Source organism: Mizuhopecten yessoensis, unplaced genomic scaffold (genome assembly GCF_002113885.1).
Source record: "Mizuhopecten yessoensis strain PY_sf001 unplaced genomic scaffold, ASM211388v2 scaffold1425, whole genome shotgun sequence".
NCBI lineage: Eukaryota > Metazoa > Mollusca > Bivalvia > Pectinida > Pectinidae > Mizuhopecten > Mizuhopecten yessoensis.
This window is the reverse complement of record NW_018404040.1, coordinates 58436-78822: the sequence shown is the minus strand read 5'-3', so window position 1 is coordinate 78822 and position 20387 is coordinate 58436. Positions and strand designations below refer to the sequence as shown.

At 39.1% G+C, this 20387-nt stretch overlaps 1 protein-coding gene across 8 annotated transcripts in view; it reads right to left on the bottom strand.

Annotated features, from left to right (window-relative positions):
- Positions 1-20387, bottom strand: part of LOC110462070 (calcium-transporting ATPase sarcoplasmic/endoplasmic reticulum type-like) — an 88111-nt gene that overhangs the window by 39779 nt on the left and 27945 nt on the right. For all 8 annotated transcript variants that reach the window (XR_002464232.1, XR_002464230.1, XM_021515872.1 and 5 more), the window contains exons 5-14: positions 19077-19215; positions 16736-16816; positions 16408-16493; positions 13317-13383; positions 2947-3035; positions 2690-2773; positions 2293-2386; positions 1070-1200; positions 761-849; positions 73-175 (exon numbers count right to left, since the gene is read on the bottom strand). Coding sequence is in view for 6 of the 8 variants with exons in the window: in XM_021515872.1 (XP_021371547.1) it covers positions 73-175; positions 761-849; positions 1070-1200; positions 2293-2386; positions 2690-2773; positions 2947-3035; positions 13317-13383; positions 16408-16493; positions 16736-16816; positions 19077-19215 (963 nt within the window). In the remaining 2 variants the exon portion in view is untranslated. The remainder of the gene's footprint in view (positions 1-72; positions 176-760; positions 850-1069; positions 1201-2292; positions 2387-2689; positions 2774-2946; positions 3036-13316; positions 13384-16407; positions 16494-16735; positions 16817-19076; positions 19216-20387) is intronic.

Here is a 20387-nt window from a genome sequence, read left to right as displayed (position 1 = left end):
TCTACTAACTGTGACAAAATGTTGGCAAACAGATTCAGGTGAAAATTGATAAAACTTTGTTGCACTACTCACATCATTGTAATCTACGCTGGAGTCATTGCACATCGCACAGATGGTGGCCATCTCCTCTAGACCATCGTAGTCGCATGTCTTCACCTTCTTACCACCCAAGTAACTGCAATACAACAGATCAATTGTTAATTTTCAAGTCAACATTAAAAATCTGTTCCCATGTTTAATCAAACATATTTTCATATTATTTTCTATGTTTATAGCGTCACACAGGGTTACTTTCACTTTATAAAGAGATGATGCCATATTTATGGATTTTTTGAGTATGACAAAATATATGCAAGAACAGTGTTAAATTTGTGCCCATCATATAATTAGATCTGAAATGTACTTCAACAGAAGTGTGTAACACTTAGAAATCACTAGTTTTCATGGGTTTTTTAATTCTGTATGATTGGGTGCTCGTAATCAACAAATTCATGTAACCCATAAAATGGCGTTTTTCTCTTGGAAAACCATGAAATTTGGGCCCCAGGAATATATCTGATTTCACAGTATGTTAAATTCTCAACTACATCTCATGGTGGAAAAACTAATGTGTGGAATCAATGTGCTATACAGTACCTGACAACAGGTCAGCTTCCAAGATCTCACAAGATACAAGCTGACTTCCTGCTTTGTTTAATGCTACCATTGTATATTGTTTCATTGCTAAGTCTGAATTTATTACATGGTCTGAAATACTTACACATCTCCCTCTGGGGCATAAGTAGAGCCGGTGATCTCGAACTGCTGGGTTTGAATGTCAGCACCCTCAACTTTGTTAAACACAAACATCTGAAACAACCAACGAACACAAACATTGTTATAAGTACGTACAGCAGTAATCCTATTGTGCCTGGTTGGATTCACATCTTCACGGTAAATGTGGCCTTCTCTGATTAGCTTAAAATTATTACTGATAAAAGATTTATAGAGTGATACAAGCTTTAATCTGATTGGCTAAAAAAAATCCTGATCCGATTGGTTGAATATCATCTGTTATCTGATGGGTTACCTTGCAAACAGACATCTGGTTGGTGGTCAGTGTGCCAGTCTTATCAGAGCAGATGACTGAGGTACAGCCAAGGGTCTCAACGGACGGCAGACTCCTGACAATGGCATTCTTCTTAGCCATCCTTCTGGTACCTAGAATGACAACAGCTCAGTTGAAGTACACCACCTAGATAACACTACACACTGTTACACGACCTAGCTAAACGCTACACACTTTTACACGACCTAGCTGAACGCTACACACTGTTACACGACCTAGCTGAGCGCTACACACTGTTACACGACCTAGCTGAACGCTACACACTGTCACCTGTACTAGCTTGGTCTTAATGCTTCATTGTCAAATCACCAATTTAAAGCAGCCACAAAGTCACAAGATCTTACTAGCAGCCACACTGTCACATACCCTTGTTTACAGCCAAGCCGTCACATGACCTTGCTAACAGCTACACTGTCACATGACCTTGCTAATAGCTACACTGTCACATGACCTTGCTGATAGCTAAACTGTCACATGACCTTGCTGATAGCTACACTGTCACATGACCTTGCTAGTAGCCACACTGTCACATACCCTTGTTTACAGTCAAGCCGTCACATGACCTTGCTAACAGCTACACTGTCACATGACCTTGCTAAAAGCTACACTGTCACATGACCTTGCTAGTATTCACACTGTCACATACCCTTGTTTACAGTCAAGCCGTCACATGATCTTGCTAACAGCTACACTGTCACATGACCTTGCTGATAGCTACACTGTCCCATGACCTTGCTGATAGATACACTGTCACATGACCTTTCTGATAGCTACACTGTCACACGACCTTGCTGATAGCTCCACTGTCACATGACCAGGTTTATAGTCACACTGTCATATTACCTAGTTCATAGTCGCACTGATACATGAGCTAGTTTATAGTCACACTGACACATGTCCTAGTTTATAGTCACCCTGTCACATGACCTTTCTGATAGCTACACTGTCACACGACCTTGCTGATAGCCCCCCTGTCACATGACCTTGCTTATAGCTACACTGTCACATGTCCTAGTTTATAGTCACACTGTCATATGACCTTGTTCATAGTCACACTGTCACATGACCAGGTTTATAGTCACACTGTCACATGTCCTAGTTTATAGTCACACGACCTAGTTTATAGTCACACTGTCACATGACCTAGTTTATAGTCACACTGTCACATGACCAGGTCAACGTACCGAGAGCCAGACAGGTTGTGATGACAGCAGGCAGACCCTCAGGAATGGCAGCCACAGCCAGAGCCACAGCAATCTTGAAGTAGTAGATGGCGCCCTGAAAGGAAACACACAATAAAATTAGATGACCACTTTGTAAATCTTCCCTACCAAAACCTTTCAGGGATGTATAAAAAAATCAAACATATTTGAGATTGTTAATATTATAGAAAAGCATATATATTCTAGCATGTTCCAGAACCTTCTTACATTATTTAACATTTTTATTGTAACTAGTGCAGGTTTCCCTTTGGAGTCAAAATATATATGTTGGTTTGTCAACAAATATAAAAAAAAACAACAGATTTCTGACAGTGAAATCGTTCATTTTTTCATCTGCTTAATCAAGCATTATAAATACCTTCATCCATGATCCTCCGTGGGCGGGATCGTTGAAATGACCGATGTTGATGGCCCATACGCAGATACAGATGATAGTGATAACCTGTGACAGAACAGTAAAGGTCAGCAATGGTCAGTAATGGTAAGTAATGGTCAGAAAAACTGTTACCGCAAACCCAACATTTACATAATATAGGAAAGGATCTCTATGAGATAAAGAACTTTTAAAACTGTTAAAAACAACACTTTATAATGTCCTTTAAATGTTAATAATACCTTAGAAAGTTGAGTTCCGAACTCGTCCAGTTTCTGTTGAAGAGGTGTCTTCTCGGTCTCTGTCTCCATCATCTCGTCTCGGATCTTGCCTGTAAAATACAACAGAACACAGCCGTCAGTGTCACAGACAAAAGTCTGTTTTAGTGTTTTACAACAGAACGCAGGCGTCAGTGTCACAGACAAAAGTCTGTTTTAGTGTTTTACAACAGAACGCAGCCGTCAGTGTCACAGACAAAAGTCTGTTTTAGTGTTTTACAACAGAACGCAGCCGTCAGTGTCACAGACAAAAGTCTGTTTTAGTGTTTTACAACAGAACGCAGCCGTCAGTGTCACAGACAAAAGTCTGTTTTAGTGTTTTACAACAGAACGCAGCCGTCAGTGTCACAGACAAAAGTCTGTTTTAGTGTTTTACAACAGAACGCAGCCGTCAGTGTCACAGACAAAAGTCTGTTTTAGTGTTTTACAACAGAACGCAGCCGTCAGTGTCACAGACAAAAGTCTGTTTTAGTGTTTTACAACAGAACGCAGCCGTCAGTGTCACAGACAAAAGTCTGTTTTAGTGTTTTACAACAGAACGCAGCCGTCAGTGTCACAGACAAAAGTCTGTTTTAGTGTTTTACAACAGAACGCAGCCGTCAGTGTCACAGACAAAAGTCTGTTTTAGTGTTTTACAACAGAACGCAGCCGTCAGTGTCACAGACAAAAGTCTGTTTTAGTGTTTTACAACAGAACGCAGCCGTCAGTGTCACAGACAAAAGTCTGTTTTAGTGTTTTACAACAGAACGCAGCCGTCAGTGTCACAGACAAAAGTCTGTTTTAGTGTTTTACAACAGAACGCAGCCGTCAGTGTCACAGACAAAAGTCTGTTTTAGTGTTTTACAACAGAACGCAGCCGTCAGTGTCACAGACAAAAGTCTGTTTTAGTGTTTTACAACAGAACGCAGCCGTCAGTGTCACAGACAAAAGTCTGTTTTAGTGTTTTACAACAGAACGCAGCCGTCAGTGTCACAGACAAAAGTCTGTTTTAGTGTTTTACAACAGAACGCAGCCGTCAGTGTCACAGACAAAAGTCTGTTTTAGTGTTTTACAACAGAACGCAGCCGTCAGTGTCACAGACAAAAGTCTGTTTTAGTGTTTTACAACAGAACGCAGCCGTCAGTGTCACAGACAAAAGTCTGTTTTAGTGTTTTACAACAGAACGCAGCCGTCAGTGTCACAGACAAAAGTCTGTTTTAGTGTTTTACAACAGAACGCAGCCGTCAGTGTCACAGACAAAAGTCTGTTTTAGTGTTTTACAACAGAACGCAGCCGTCAGTGTCACAGACAAAAGTCTGTTTTAGTGTTTTACAACAGAACGCAGCCGTCAGTGTCACAGACAAAAGTCTGTTTTAGTGTTTTACAACAGAACGCAGCCGTCAGTGTCACAGACAAAAGTCTGTTTTAGTGTTTTACAACAGAACGCAGCCGTCAGTGTCACAGACAAAAGTCTGTTTTAGTGTTTTACAACAGAACGCAGCCGTCAGTGTCACAGACAAAAGTCTGTTTTAGTGTTTTACAACAGAACGCAGCCGTCAGTGTCACAGACAAAAGTCTGTTTTAGTGTTTTACAACAGAACGCAGCCGTCAGTGTCACAGACAAAAGTCTGTTTTAGTGTTTTACAACAGAACGCAGCCGTCAGTGTCACAGACAAAAGTCTGTTTTAGTGTTTTACAACAGAACGCAGCCGTCAGTGTCACAGACAAAAGTCTGTTTTAGTGTTTTACAACAGAACGCAGCGGTCAGTGTCACAGACAAAAGTCTGTTTTAGTGTTTTACAACAGAACGCAGCGGTCAGTGTCACAGACAAAAGTCTGTTTTAGTGTTTTACAACAGAACGCAGCGGTCAGTGTCACAGACTAAAGTCTGTTTTAGTGTTTTACAACAGAACGCAGCCGTCAGTGTCACTGACAAAAGTCGGTTTTAATGTTTTATCATAGTTATATCTTCTAAAATAATTGGGAACATTTGAAATCTTCTTTAATCAAAGATTTTATTCTCTCGATAGTAAGGTTTGTAACTAGTGATGGATGGATATGCCTGGATATTTATATTCAATACCAAATATAAAAAGATGGTTTCTGTAAGTTGAGATGATTTCTCAGGGTCATAAAACCAAGCATCATCTTGACATATGTAAAGGGTTATACAGAGCCTGGACAGAATTAACAATCCATGATTCTGAAGGAACCCTACATTAGTCCCCTGTTACAACATACAGTGGGATACGGCCAGCCTTTATTCCTTTTATCAAACCTGACAGATAACCATGATTCTGAAGGAACCCTACATTAGTCCCCTGTTACAACATACAGTGGGGTAAGGCCAGCCTTTATTCCTTTTATCAAACCTGACAGATATCCATGATTCTGAAGGAACCCTACATTAGTGGCCTGTTACAACATACAGTGGGGTACGGCCAGCCTTTACACAACAGGTATGTCTGCACGCTTACACAACAGGTATGTCTGCACGCTTATACAACAGGTATGTCTGCACGCTTACACAACCAGTATGCCTGCACGCTTACACAACAGCTATATCTGCACGGTTACACAACAGGTATTCCTACACGCTTACACAACGGGTATTTCTGCACGTTTACATAACAGGTATGTCTGCATGCTTACACAACAGGTATGTCTGCACGCTTACACAACAGGTATTTCTGCACGCTTACACAACAGGTATGTCTGCACGTTTACACAACAGGTATGTCTGCACGTTTACACAACAGGTATGTCTGCACGCTTACACAACAGGTATGTCTGCACGCTTACACAACCGGTATGTCTGCACGTTTACACAACAGGTATGTCTGCACGTTTACAAAACAGGTATTCCTGCACGCTTACACAACAGGTATGTCTACACGTTTACACAACAGGTAAGTCTGCACGCTTACACAACAGGTATGTCTGCACTAAGTATGATATATAGGGAAGCAGACGAGACCTGTTTTGATTTATGGAGGCATTTTACACATCCTGGTTTTGTTCAAATTGGTTTTCCTGTATATCTAAAGCTAATCATTCACTCTTGCCAACAGGGAGCGACATACATATTTATTCATTTGTTCTCATGAAGTATTGATTACTTGCTAGCTATAATTGTATGATGTTGATCAAAAGCAGCACACATATTCATTAGTTTGGTCTGGGCCCCCAACAAACCAGCAAGAAACATGTTCATTTTTCTGTCAGGGTCAAAGCCCTGCTCTCAAGGTGGTTGTTACCAGGACCTTTCTTAGATCCTGGCTCGGTTATGTAATCCCCTGTGTATTATCTCAGGAATTGCTGTGAAGGCTCCAGATCTCCTACTTACAGCATACCACTAGTGATGGTGTACCGCATGGTACACACAATCAGCTGTAGCAGCCCCAGGCCAAAATCTTTCTCTCCTGTTACACTGACCTCCAGCTCTCCTCAAGGACATTAACATTTCTGGTTTGAGCTGTACATATATAACTAAAAAACTTATTGCTTGAAACACAAACGAGCCTTGATTTTATTTTGTGAAACTGTTGCAGTCACCACAAAAACATACATCAGTGAATAGTATATTAACATAAATGGCTAAGAGGCCAAATGTTTATGCAATAACAAATTAATAATGCTTGTCAAGAGTATGTTTTAGCGAAGTTTCACATTAAATGTTTGGAAAACATATAAAATGGATTCAATAAATGTCAGCATATATACAATTGCATCAAGATTCATAACGGTAACAGAATTCTAAAATTACAATTTCCACAAATTCATTTTTTGTAGTTAATTATGTGTAGATATACTAGAATGCTTGAAAAAAATACCTGATAGTAATCATTTTGATTCCAAGGACATGTATATTTTGTTTTTCAGTTTTAATGGTGTGGAAATTGTGAACTTACTGAATGGCCAAAGATTTTGTTTCATTGATTTTCACTTATCCTCAAGCATTGTGATCATTATTTTCCTTAATTTGCAATAAACCTTGATAGCTGAAACAGGTTTCTGTAAGTTGAAGATCTCTGCCAAAAAAGCCAGTGAAATGGGGTTTGGTTGATGGCGTGGAAGAAACCCATCATAAACAGAAGGTGGGGACTTGAGCAAGACTACACAATACTGTACAGGCCTGATGGAGAAGTAACAGGTGCTTCTTCTTCATACACCAAGGTACACAAAATGGCAAAAGTCAAAGTTTTATTGACTGTTGGTAACCATGATAACACACATGTGTATCTAACCATGATAACACACATGTGTATCGGAGAATCACTAGCTTGGCTAAATATGGAGGTAACAGATCACCTGTAGCAAAGAACTACTACCTATCTACACACATGGGGAGGAACCCCCAGGGGGAAAGGGAAAGCATGCCAGAAGGGGCACGGGGCACACCAGCCAAGGGGTCAGTATCCCAATCTCTACACATCTTATCCAATTGTATCTGCATTAAAGATTACAGTAAGGTGACTGTGCTGTGTGAAATCAGAACCAACAAGACTGCTCCATCTGCTGATGTGCTCGGGTTTCCTTGTGGGGAGCCCCAGAGCTACAGCAGCCACTGCCAAGCCAGGCACATCTCTAGTGTCTGATCGCCCAATTTAGAAAAGTCTTACTTTGTGTTGCATGTCAGCTGAGGGGCCTAAGGGGACTATGCCAAGGGGAATTAGGGGCTTTATATGTGTGTATTATATGATGGGGGAGAGGGGGAAGATGATAATTGTTGATGTAAGGAGACAGTTCTAATAGAAATAGTACATTCAATATGATGAACATTTTATAGCATTATATATAACAACCACTAACCATTGTATTATTTATGGATGCATTCTAATTTGTTTAATAAAAAAAATAACGAAATTTTAATTTTCTTCCCTTTTTCCCCTTTTAAATCATTCCATATGGCAACTTCATCACACACACCCATCCGAAACAAATTTTATAATTTGCAATTTCATCACCCGCTGAACCAAGTGTTAGAGTATATTAATAAAACCCTCCTACACAGTAATATTAAATAACTATATTTCAAATAATACTTCTAAATTTAAACATCCACTAATAGTATATAAAATGATGCCCACGTTCAATAGCACATTAGCAGACTGATGTGGCCATGACGTACTTAGGTGTATGTATACACACACAAAACTAACATTCATCCCATTTACCCCATTTACTCCCAATAATAAATTCCATGAAGGTTTCAGTGTATATATACATATCACTGGAAATAGCAATAAAAGTTGCTACCAGATTGCACCAGGAGTTCTGATGGATTTACAATAGATCTCTTAGCAAGCTAGATGTAATTTATGGATAAGTTTTCAGCTCTCCTCAGTACCACAGTGATAGATTCAGCACCAGGCCAGTTGATGAGCGGGTGTGGGAGTCCAAATGGCTGAGCTAGCAGACTCCCTATAAATAAACATGTAAACTTCCAGACAGAGTGATAGAACAGATAGTGAACTATAACTTCCCTCTGTCTCCCAATCTTTCTCTCTTCTTCCTCTCTCTTTCTGTCAACCCTGTCTTCAGTACCGTTATAACACTGCTGTTACACAGTAATACCCACCACTAGGGTAGAAGTCCCTAGCTGTTTCCATTACTCTTTCTCTATAACACTGCTGATACACATTTATACCCACCACTAGGGTAGAAGTCCATAGCTGTTTCCATTACCCTTTCTCTATAACACTGCTGATGCACAGTTATACCCACCACTAGGGTAGACGTCCCTAGCTGTTTCCATTACCCTTTCTCTACAACACTGCTGATACACAGTTATACCCACTACTAGGGTAGAAGTCCATAGCTGTTTTCATTGCCCTTTCTCTATAACCCTGCTGATACACAGTTATCCCCACCACTAGGGTAGAAGTCCCTAGCTGTTTTCATTGCCCTTTCTCTATAACCCTGCTGATCCACAGTTATACCCACCTCTAGGGTAGAAGTCCCTAGCTGTTTTCATTGCCCTTTCTCTATAACCCTGCTGATACACAGTTATCCCCACCACTAGGGTAGAAGTCCCTAGCTGCTTCCATTACCCTTTCTCTATAACACTGCTGTTCCACAGTTATACCCACCACTAGGGTAGAAGTCCATAGCTGTTTTCATTGCCCTTTCTCTATAACACTGCTGATCCACGGTTATCCCCACCACTAGAGTAGAACTCCCTAGCTGTCTCCATCCCCCTTTCTCTATAACACTGCTGATACAAAGTTATACCCACCACTAGGGTAGAAGTCCCCAGCTGTTTCCATCACCCTTTCTCTATAACACTGCTGATACCCAGTTATACCCACCACTAGGGTAGAAGTCCCTGGCTGTTTCCATTACCCTTTCTCTATAACTTTGCTGATGCACAGTTATACCCACCACTAGGGTGGAAGTCCCTAGCTGTTTCCATTACCCATTCTCTATAACACTGCTGATACACAGTTAGAGCCACCACTAGGGTAGAAGTCCCTAGCTGCTTCCATTACCCTTTCTCTATAACACTGCTGTTCCACAGTTATACCCACCACTAGGGTAGAAGTCCATAGCTGTTTTCATTGCCCTTTCTCTATAACCCTGCTGATCCACAGTTATACCCACCTCTAGGGTAGAAGTCCCTAGCTGTTTTCATTGCCCTTTCTCTATAACCCTGCTGATCCACAGTTATACCCACCTCTAGGGTAGAAGTCCCTAGCTGTTTTCATTGCCCTTTCTCTATAACCCTGCTGATACACAGTTATCCCCACCACTAGGGTAGAAGTCCCTAGCTGCTTCCATTACCCTTTCTCTATAACACTGCTGTTCCACAGTTATACCCACCACTAGGGTAGAAGTCCCTGGCTGTTTCCATTACCCTTTCTCTATAACTTTGCTGATGCACAGTTATACCCACCACTAGGGTAGAAGTCCCTGGCTGTTTCCATTACCCTTTCTCTATAACCCTGCTGATACACAGTTATACCCACCACTAGAGTAGAAGTCCCTAGCTGTTTCCATCACCTTTCTCTATAACACTGCTGATACACAGTTATTCCCACCACTAGGGTAGAAGTCCCTAGCTGCTTCCATTACCCTTTCTCTATAACACTGCTGATACCCAGTTATACCCACCTCTAGGGTAGAAGTCCCTAGCTGTTTTCATTGCCCTTTCTCTATAACACTGCTGATCCGCAGTTATACCCACCACTAGGGTAGAAGTCCATAGCTGTTTTCATTGCCCTTTCTCTATAACACGGCTTATACACAGTAATACCTACCACTAGGGTAGAAGTCCCTAGCTGTTTCCGTCACCCTTTCTCTATAACACTGCTGATACACAGTTATAGCCACCACTAGGGTAGAAGTCCCTAGCTGTTTCCGTCACCCTTTCTCTATAACACTGCTGATACCCAGTTATACCCACCTCTAGGGTAGAAGTCCCTAGCTGTTTTCATTGCCCTTTCTCTATAACACTGCTGATACAAAGTTATACCCACCACTAGGGTAGAAGTCCCTGGCTGTTTCCATTACCCTTTCTCTATAACCCTGCTGATACACAGTTATCCCCACCACTAGGGTAGAAGTCCCCAGCTGTTTCCATCACCCTTTCTCTATAACACTGCTGATACCCAGTTATACCCACCACTAGAGTAGAAGCCCCTAGCTGTTTCCAATCACAACACCTATTCCAGGCCAGCATGAATTTAGCCCAGCTGTTTCCATCACCCTTTCTCTATAACACTGCTGCTACACAGTTATACCCACCCCTAGGGTAGAAGTCCCTAGCTGTTTCCGTCACCCTTTCTCTATAACACTGCTGATACACGGTAATCCCCACCACTAGGGTAGAAGTCCCTAGCTGTTTTCATTGCCCTTTCTCTATAACCCTGCTGATACACAGTTATCCCCACCACTAGAGTAGAAGCCCCTAGCTGTTTCCACTCACAACACCTATTCCAGGCCAGCATGAATTTAGCTAGTATTTGAACATCAATATACTGGTAAATATTGCTGGCTATCAGCCTACCAACAACAGACCCTATTGTTCAATATCCTTATAGTATCATAGCAGGTTAATATTGTTTCTGTCACCATGACAACCATTGTACCAGCATGACAGAGTGGCAGTGATGTGTTTATTCATCGCCCTGACAACGAGGAGTTTTCTCAAACAAACCGGTCTCCACAGTGATGGCATGTTTACTTATAACTCCCACATGACTCACTGGATGATGTACCGAAGTTTAACCACTGGTAGAAATATCAATACAGATGCTGAATTTCACATCTATTGACCAAATGTTTCATTCCAAAATTAAATGAAATAAAAGCACATCTTGAGGGGAAGATTCTTTTAAAATGAAGGCATCACAATATTGAAATGTTTCTATCAATAAAGATGACTTTCCCCTGATCTCCAGATGTATTAAGTTCAAAGCTTGCAAAAACTTAGTTCACAAAAGTAAAACTCGGACATTTGTTAAGCCAGGGTTTTTCCAATGTTTTTCGGAAATTGATACTTTCCTAGAGTTCAACAAATTGGTGGCATAAGGAGCTGCCTAACAATGGTTTTTAACATTGTACGATTTTTAACTTTCTTTGGTTATATCATACAGAACATGATTACCGGAGATCTGAGATTTGAACGCTAGTTATTATAACTTTAAATAAAACATAACTAGCCTGTTACCAATTACAACTTTAAGTCAACTTATCTTGGCAGGCAGTCAAGTTTACCATGCAAATGTTCAACTTCATCAATGGAATTTGATTTTCCCTTTTGAAGTTGCTATAACCTTAAAGGAACATTTAAACCAAGCCGAGCTTTTATTGTTCTTGGTGCGGTTGATTTTATGATGCAAAGAAATGTCTCCAAGTGCAGGTATAACAAATCTCTCTAGCTTGTGTGCGTGTGTCACAACTGGAAATCTCTACAAACAGACACCCAGACCGTTATCTCAGATGTAGCTCGTAGTCTGTGTATTTCAATAAACAAAGTCCCAATGGAACGTCACAGTAAATTCTCTGTCAATAAACAGTGTTGGTGTGTGGTGTTTTTATTGGCCACTTATCATATTCCATCAATGCAGTCTGGTCTCCCTGACAAAGGTTGTGACCTTTTGTGCGAGGTCAACCAGGTCACAGTGATGACCTTTGTGAAAAGTTCAATGGAAACAAGTACTGTAAGCCATGCCGGTAAAATTACAAATATACACCTCTGTGGTATCCTGACCAACTCCTAGTTGTTTGCCGGTCCCCTGTACTGTATTATACTGGCTAAATATCAAACAGATTATCATGATCTTTTCTTGAAGCAAGATTTTCTTCTCATATATCCTTCCTATTTACCCTGTAATAAAAACATGTAATTTCTGACTCAAAGTGTAAGGAGGGGGGGGGGGGGGGGGNTTATTAAAGGAAAATGAAAGTTTGTTGGTATTTCTACTCAAAGGCAAAGTATATGGGTGGGCTTATTACCAGGCATGGGCTCATGACCACGTTAAAGTGGAATAGTTGATATACATGTGTGCAAATAAAACAATTGATCTGACATTATCTATCAATTCTGTCCCTGTGATAAACTATAACTACAAACTTGTCTGAACACTTGAGTTATATTCTAACATAGAGAGACTCTGATTCCGAACACTAGGGTTATGTTCTAACATGGAGCGACCCCGATTCCTGATTAGCACCTTCCATCACACTGATTTTCAAAAGCTGTCAAAAGCTGTAAATCCAATGTCAGACCCACCCAGATGTTAAATATTAGTCATGCCAAACAACAACCCTGAACAGTAAATCTAGCATAAACCCAGTACTGTACCAATGTTATCCCCATTCTGAAGACTACCCCTGGTCTTCCCCTCAGTAAAACGCCTTACTTAATGTCAGTATGTATTTTCTCAATCTCTTACTTTTTATTACACAAAGACATTTTGTTATTATTTTTTGGAATGCGACCGACCATAAACCAGGATTAGTGTATTTGCGATAATTAACACGGGAATAACTCCCTGTAGATTTTGGGATAAAGTCACTGATTACCTCCAGCAACGACACTCTCCTCCCCTTTCTTCGACAGACCCTCACCCTGGTCATTTTTGGGGTATATATATTTATCGTTGTTTTCTCATTGGGTTAACAAGCAGCTTTACTTACCCCAAATCATAAAACATTCCCAATCCTTCATATGGGTCACAATCAAAACGTGCCACTTATTTCTTTCTACCATTTTTTCAAATTAATGTAATAATTCCTAAACTCTAAAATGTCACTTTATTGTTTCCAAACATTGAAAAGGCCAGGCTACATTGAATACAGGAAGAAACAAATCACTGGGGCAAAACTGACTACGAAAAGTGACTACTCACCAATAGCAGTATTCAGGCCGGTTCCGAAAGCGATTCCCTTGCATTTTCCTGCTGAGATGTTTGTTCCCTGAAGTGCATTAGGATTAACATGAATATCAGAATAGTAAAGAATTGTTTGATGTTTGTTAAAAGCTAGCTATAAATATTATAGGGTTACAGCAGAATCCTTTTGTAGATGTATTTACCTTATAATCCTTTATTTTCACTTTAAAGCAGGTTAACAGCTTTAGTTACTGTAGAGGTACTATTGACTGTATAGCTGTTATCTTTACTGTATAGAGGTACTATAGACTGTATAGCTGTTATCTTTACTGTATAGAGGTACTATTGACTGTATAGCTGTTATCTTTACTGTATAGAGGTACTATTGACTGTATAGCTGTTATCTTTACTGTATAGAGGTACTATTGACTGTATAGCTGTTATCTTTACTGTATAGAGGTACTATTGACTGTATAGCTGTTATCTTTACTGTATAGAGGTACTATTGACTGTATAGCTGTTATCTTTACTGTATAGAGGTACTATTGACTGTATAGCTGTTATCTTTACTGTATAGAGGTACTATTGACTGTATAGCTGTTATCTTTACTGTATAGAGGTACTATTGACTGTATAGCTGTTATCTTTACTGTATAGAGGTACTATTGACTGTATAGCTGTTATCTTTACTGTATAGAGGTACTATTGACTGTATAGCTGTTATCTTTACTGTATAGAGGTACTATTGACTGTATAGCTGTTATCTTTACTGTATAGAGGTACTATTGACTGTATAGCTGTTATCTTTACTGTATAGAGGTACTATTGACTGTATAGCTGTTATCTTTACTGTATAGAGGTACTATTGACTGTATAGCTGTTATCTTTACTGTATAGAGGTACTATTGACTGTATAGCTGTTATCTTTACTGTATAGAGGTACTATTGACTGTATAGCTGTTATCTTTACTGTATAGAGGTACTATTGACTGTATAGCTGTTATCTTTACTGTATAGAGGTACTATTGACTGTATAGCTGTTATCTTTACTGTATAGAGGTACTATTGACTGTATAGCTGTTATCTTTACTGTATAGAGGTACTATTGACTGTATAGCTGTTATCTTTACTGTATAGAGGTACTATTGACTGTATAGCTGTTATCTTTACTGTATAGAGGTACTATTGACTGTATAGCTGTTATCTTTACTGTATAGAGGTACTATTGACTGTATAGCTGTTATCTTTACTGTATAGAGGTACTATTGACTGTATAGCTGTTATCTTTACTGTATAGAGGTACTATTGACTGTATAGCTGTTATCTTTACTGTATAGAGGTACTATTGACTGTATAGCTGTTATCTTTACTGTATAGAGGTACTATTGACTGTATAGCTGTTATCTTTACTGTATAGAGGTACTATTGACTGTATAGCTGTTATCTTTACTGTATAGAGGTACTATTGACTGTATAGCTGTTATCTTTACTGTATAGAGGTACTATTGACTGTATAGCTGTTATCTTTACTGTATAGAGGTACTATTGACTGTATAGCTGTTATCTTTACTGTATAGAGGTACTATTGACTGTATAGCTGTTATCTTTACTGTATAGAGGTACTATTGACTGTATAGCTGTTATCTTTACTGTATAGAGGTACTATTGACTGTATAGCTGTTATCTTTACTGTATAGAGGTACTATTGACTGTATAGCTGTTATCTTTACTGTATAGAGGTACTATTGACTGTATAGCTGTTATCTTTACTGTATAGAGGTACTATTGACTGTATAGCTGTTATCTTTACTGTATAGAGGTACTATTGACTGTATAGCTGTTATCTTTACTGTATAGAGGTACTATTGACTGTATAGCTGTTATCTTTACTGTATAGAGGTACTATTGACTGTATAGCTGTTATCTTTACTGTATAGAGGTACTATTGACTGTATAGCTGTTATCTTTACTGTATAGAGGTACTATTGACTGTATAGCTGTTATCTTTACTGTATAGAGGTACTATTGACTGTATAGCTGTTATCTTTACTGTATAGAGGTAATATTGACTGTATAGCTGTTATCTTTACTGTATAGAGGTACTATTGACTGTATAGCTGATATCTTTACTGTATAGAGGTACTATTGACTGTATGGCTGTTATCTTTACTGTATAGCTGATATCTTTACTGTATAGAGGTACTATTGACAGATTTGGTTAATAGCGTTACAGATTTGGTTAATAGCGTTACAGATTTGGTTAATAGCATTACAGATTTGGATAATAGCGCTACAGATTTGGTTAATAGCATTACATATATAATTAATAGTGTTACAGATTTGGTTAATAGCATTACATATATAATTAATAGCGTTACAGATTTGGATAATAGCGCTACAGATTTGGTTAATAGCGTTACATATATAATTAATAGCGTTACAGATTTGGTTAATAGCATTACATATATAATTAATAGAGTTACAGATTTGGTTAATAGCGTTACAGATTTGGATAATAGCATTACATATATAATTAATAGCGCTACAGATTTGGTTAATAGCTTTACATTTATAATTAATAGCGTTACAGATTTGGTTAATAGCGTTACAGATTTATCTACAACTGTATATGCACACTTCCAAAGTTTGATGCAACAAATCGTTTATTTATAGATTACCTATATGATTTATACGAACGCGTACCTTGAAACATTCCAGAGTACATTATTTATAGATTCCCTATATGATTTATACGAAAGCGTACCTTGAAACATTCCAGAGTACATTATTTATATATTACCTATATGATTTTTACGAAAGCGTACCTTGAAACATTCCAGAGGACATTATTTATAGATTACCTATATGATTTATACGAAAGCGTACCTTGAAACATTCCAGAGTACATTATTTATATATTACCTATATGATTTTTACGAAAGCGTACCTTGAAACATTCCAGAGTACATTATTTTGTAACTCTAACGTTCAAAATGTTTTTTTCTGAAACAAACTTTTACTTAAAACTATTAAAACAGTGCAAGTAAAATACTCCAGTGTCATGCTGTGTACATAATGCAGAGTGTGATCGTGTAGCTAATATACTTACAGAGAAGAGGATGTTTTTCTTGTCCTGGTTGACAGCCCGAGGGTCGGGGATGGGATCGGTGTGTTTGATCACGCTCACACTCTCTCCTGTACAATCAAACACAACGTCAAATCAGGAGAAAAACATTTAAATTCTGTAAAAACTTAATATAATCCTCATTTATTTGCCACTTTGCTCAATCTACACAAATTTCAAGTACCCCTTTTCCTTCCATTCTTTCTTAATTTGTTTAAAAAAATAACTTTCTCAATAACTTTTTTATTGACAAAATATTACTGAACAAGATCGCACTGTGATATATCATTTTACTAGAAGGCTGTATACATACCTGTAAGAATGGACTGGTCTATCCTAAGTGTTGTGGAATAAATGTGGAGGATACGAATATCTGCTGGAATTTTGTCTCCAACTGGAAAAGAAACAAGATAAATAGTAAGATTTATACATAACATGTAATAAATCCATAATTATAAACACCTATCAGAAATGATTTCAACTTATCTACTTGAATATCTGACACAGTGTGCATAGTCTATCCTGCTTTAAAGTACTGTATAGGCCTTACTATCAGACCCAACAAGTTGCACAACGACACCCAACTGAATTTAAACTGATGACACTTTACAGTCATTCAGAGACCACTTTCTGAAAGTCAATGAAGTCGTCTCGGAGCACAGGTAGACTCTAATACAGGTTGAGCCAGCTATATAGCATGAAAATAACTGTGGAGTTCTAAATGTGGTCTCTGAACACAGGTGGTCTCTAATACAGGTGGAGCCAGCTATATAGCATGAAAATAACTGTGGGGTTTTAAATATTGTCTCTGAATACAGATGGTATCTAATACAGGTTGGGCCATCTATATAGCATGAAAATAACTGTGGGGTTTTAAATATGGTCTCTGAACACAGGTGGTATCTAATACAGGTTGGGCCAGCTATATAGCATGAAAATAACTGAGGGGTTTTAAATGTGGTCTCTGAACACAGGTGGTATCTAATACGGGTTGGGCCATATTATTATAGCATGAAAATAACTGTGGGGTTTTAAATATTGTCTCTGAATACAGATGGTATCTAATACAGGGTTGGCCATCTATATAGCATGAAAATAACTGGGGGGTTTTAAATGTGGTCTCTGAATACAGGTGGTATCTAGTACAGGTTGGGCCATCTATATAGCATGAAAATATCTGTGGGGTTTTAAATATGGTCTCTGAACACAGGTTGTATCTAATACAGGTTGGGCCAGCTATATAGCATGAAAATAACTGGGGGTTTAAATGTGGTCTCTGAATACAGATGGTATCTAATACGGGTTGGGCCATCTTATAGCATGAAAATAACTGGGGGGTTTTAAATGTGGTCTCTGAATACAGGTGGTATCTAGTACAGGTTGGGCCATCTATATAGCATGAAAATATCTGTGGGGTTTTAAATATGGTCTCTGAACACAGGGGGTATCTAATACAGGTTGGGCCAGCTATATATCATGAAAATAACTGAGGGGTTTTAAATGTGGTCTCTGAACACAGGTGGGATCTAATACAGGTTGGGTCATCTTATAGCATGAAAATAACTGTGGGGTTTTAAATATGGTCTCTGAACCCAGGTGGTATCTAATACAGGTTGGGCCAGCTATATAGCATGAAAATAACTGGGGGTTTAAATGTGGTCTCTGAATACAGATGGTATCTAATACGGGTTGGGCCAGCTATATAGCATGAAAATAACTGAGGGGTTTTAAATGTGGTCTCTGAACAAAGGTGGTATCTAATACAGGTTGGGCCATCTATATATCATGAAAATAACTGAGGGGTTTTAAATGTGGTCTCTGAATACAGATGGTATCTAATACGGGTTGGGCCATCTTATAGCATGAAAATAACTGGGGGGTTTTAAATGTGGTCTCTGAATACAGGTGGTATCTAATACAGGTTGGGCCATCTATATATCATGAAAATAACTGAGGGGTTTTAAATGTGGTCTCTGAATACAGATAGTATCTAATACAGGTTGGGCCATCTATATAGCATGAAAATATCTGTGGGGTTTTAAATATGGTCTCTGAACACAGGTGGTATTTAATACAGGTTGGGCCAGCTATATAGCATGAAAATAACTGAGGGGTTTTAAATGTGGTCTCTGAACACAGGTGGTATCTAATACGGGTTGGGCCATCTTATTATAGCATGAAAATAACTGTGGGGTTTTAAATGTGGTCTCTGAACACAGGTGGTCTCATGCACAGTTAGGTCTCTTGAGCAGATTTTCCTGTAATGTTATTATTTTCACATACAGTCAGTGGGAGTTAAGAATTTGTTGATTCTGTTTAGAGTAACCCAAAATCCCACTCTCACAAACTACAGCCATTAACCACAATTATAGGTGACCCTAGTTACAGCTACTGAGACTGGATAACTGGGTACTTTGACCATGACCAGAAAACCTCCCCTAACACAATGATCACTGGATCATGAATTAATTAGAACCTTGAGATTCCAGCCACCTTCGTTCCTGGTAAAGTTGTTTGACTGTGATACAACCAGGTCACCGAGACAATTTTGTACAGAAAACGGCTCAACATTGGCTGGTTCAAAACCAGACTTCTGGAGGCTGGATCAACAAATTTGTTACTGTATAATATTTCTTGTCATGGATAAAACATACCGGAGATCTCGACAATGTCTCCAGGGACCAACAAACTGGCGCGGATCTTCTGTACTCCTCTTTGTCCCTTACGCACCACTTTTGCGATTTCTGGTTCATACTCTTTCAGCGCTTCAATAGCATCCTCTGCATTTTTTTCCTGAAACACATCAATATTTACGTTAAGTTAATGGCCTTAAACACATTGGCCAAAGAGTCACTTACAACTAACCCAAACACATTAGCAATCAGAGATGTCTACAAGTCCACTAACCCGATACCCAGGGCTAGCAGGTTACACAGGGCTCGCGCTGGCGGTCACCACTGGCGCCAAAGGCGAAAGTAAAACATGATTGGCGGTTTGAAACTGCTCTTGGCTAAAAAGGCTGATGAGGGAGTTTAGTTTAAGTTACTGTCGACAATAGAAAAACCTTTGGCGATAACTGTTGTTAGAGCAATAGCAGTGTTCTGTCCCTGACATCGCTGGACTAGAACGTAACGGAGGACTGCATTTACGATAAATGGCAAGGTCAGGTATTGGAACTCTTTTGTTTTTTAACAAAAGGTCAACTGTCAACACAACGACACCGTCTGAAATCAAAATCGCCAATTATCCAATTATAGCTACATTGTCTTGTTCAGATGGGTGATCTGCAGAGAACAATGAGGTAAGTTAGGGTAGGGAAAAGGGTTGTTTTAATTTGATTACAGTAGAAAAGATCAGTCCTGTGAAGTGATGCCTGGCAATAACGAGGCATGTGCACGGGTGTGTTTACATTAGACGCAGTCAGGATATTTTTAATGACTTTCTCTTCAATTTTGATAAACAATAACAATATCCATTTACCAGGCCCCTTAAAACGACATAATCCACTTGAATTGTGTTATTCTTGCACAATGCTCGAGACGACAATTTGCTGATATTTTGTTTTCAGTCGCCGATATTCATTTTTCTTACAAGATGTGAACAAGAGGCCCATAGGGCCTGTATCACTCACCTGGATATCTAAGCAATCATGGCAGAATATTCTCCAAATGAGATCCAAGGGAATATGCCAGACCCCAAGGCCAATCCTTGTAGCATATATATCTGTATTCAATTTTCCATGCCCACCAATTTTATGTATGGTTATGGGGTGGGGATCTCAACTGTTTCCAAGCTGTGACTCAGAAACTAGGTCCCTACGGTTGTGGCCAGACCCCATTATCATTTCTAATATCATGACTGCATTTGTCTCTTTTTGCCCAGCATTTGTATATATAGTTTTGGGGTGGGGATTTCAACCGTTTCAAAGTTATGACCCAGGGGTTAAGTCTGCAAGGGTGGGGCAA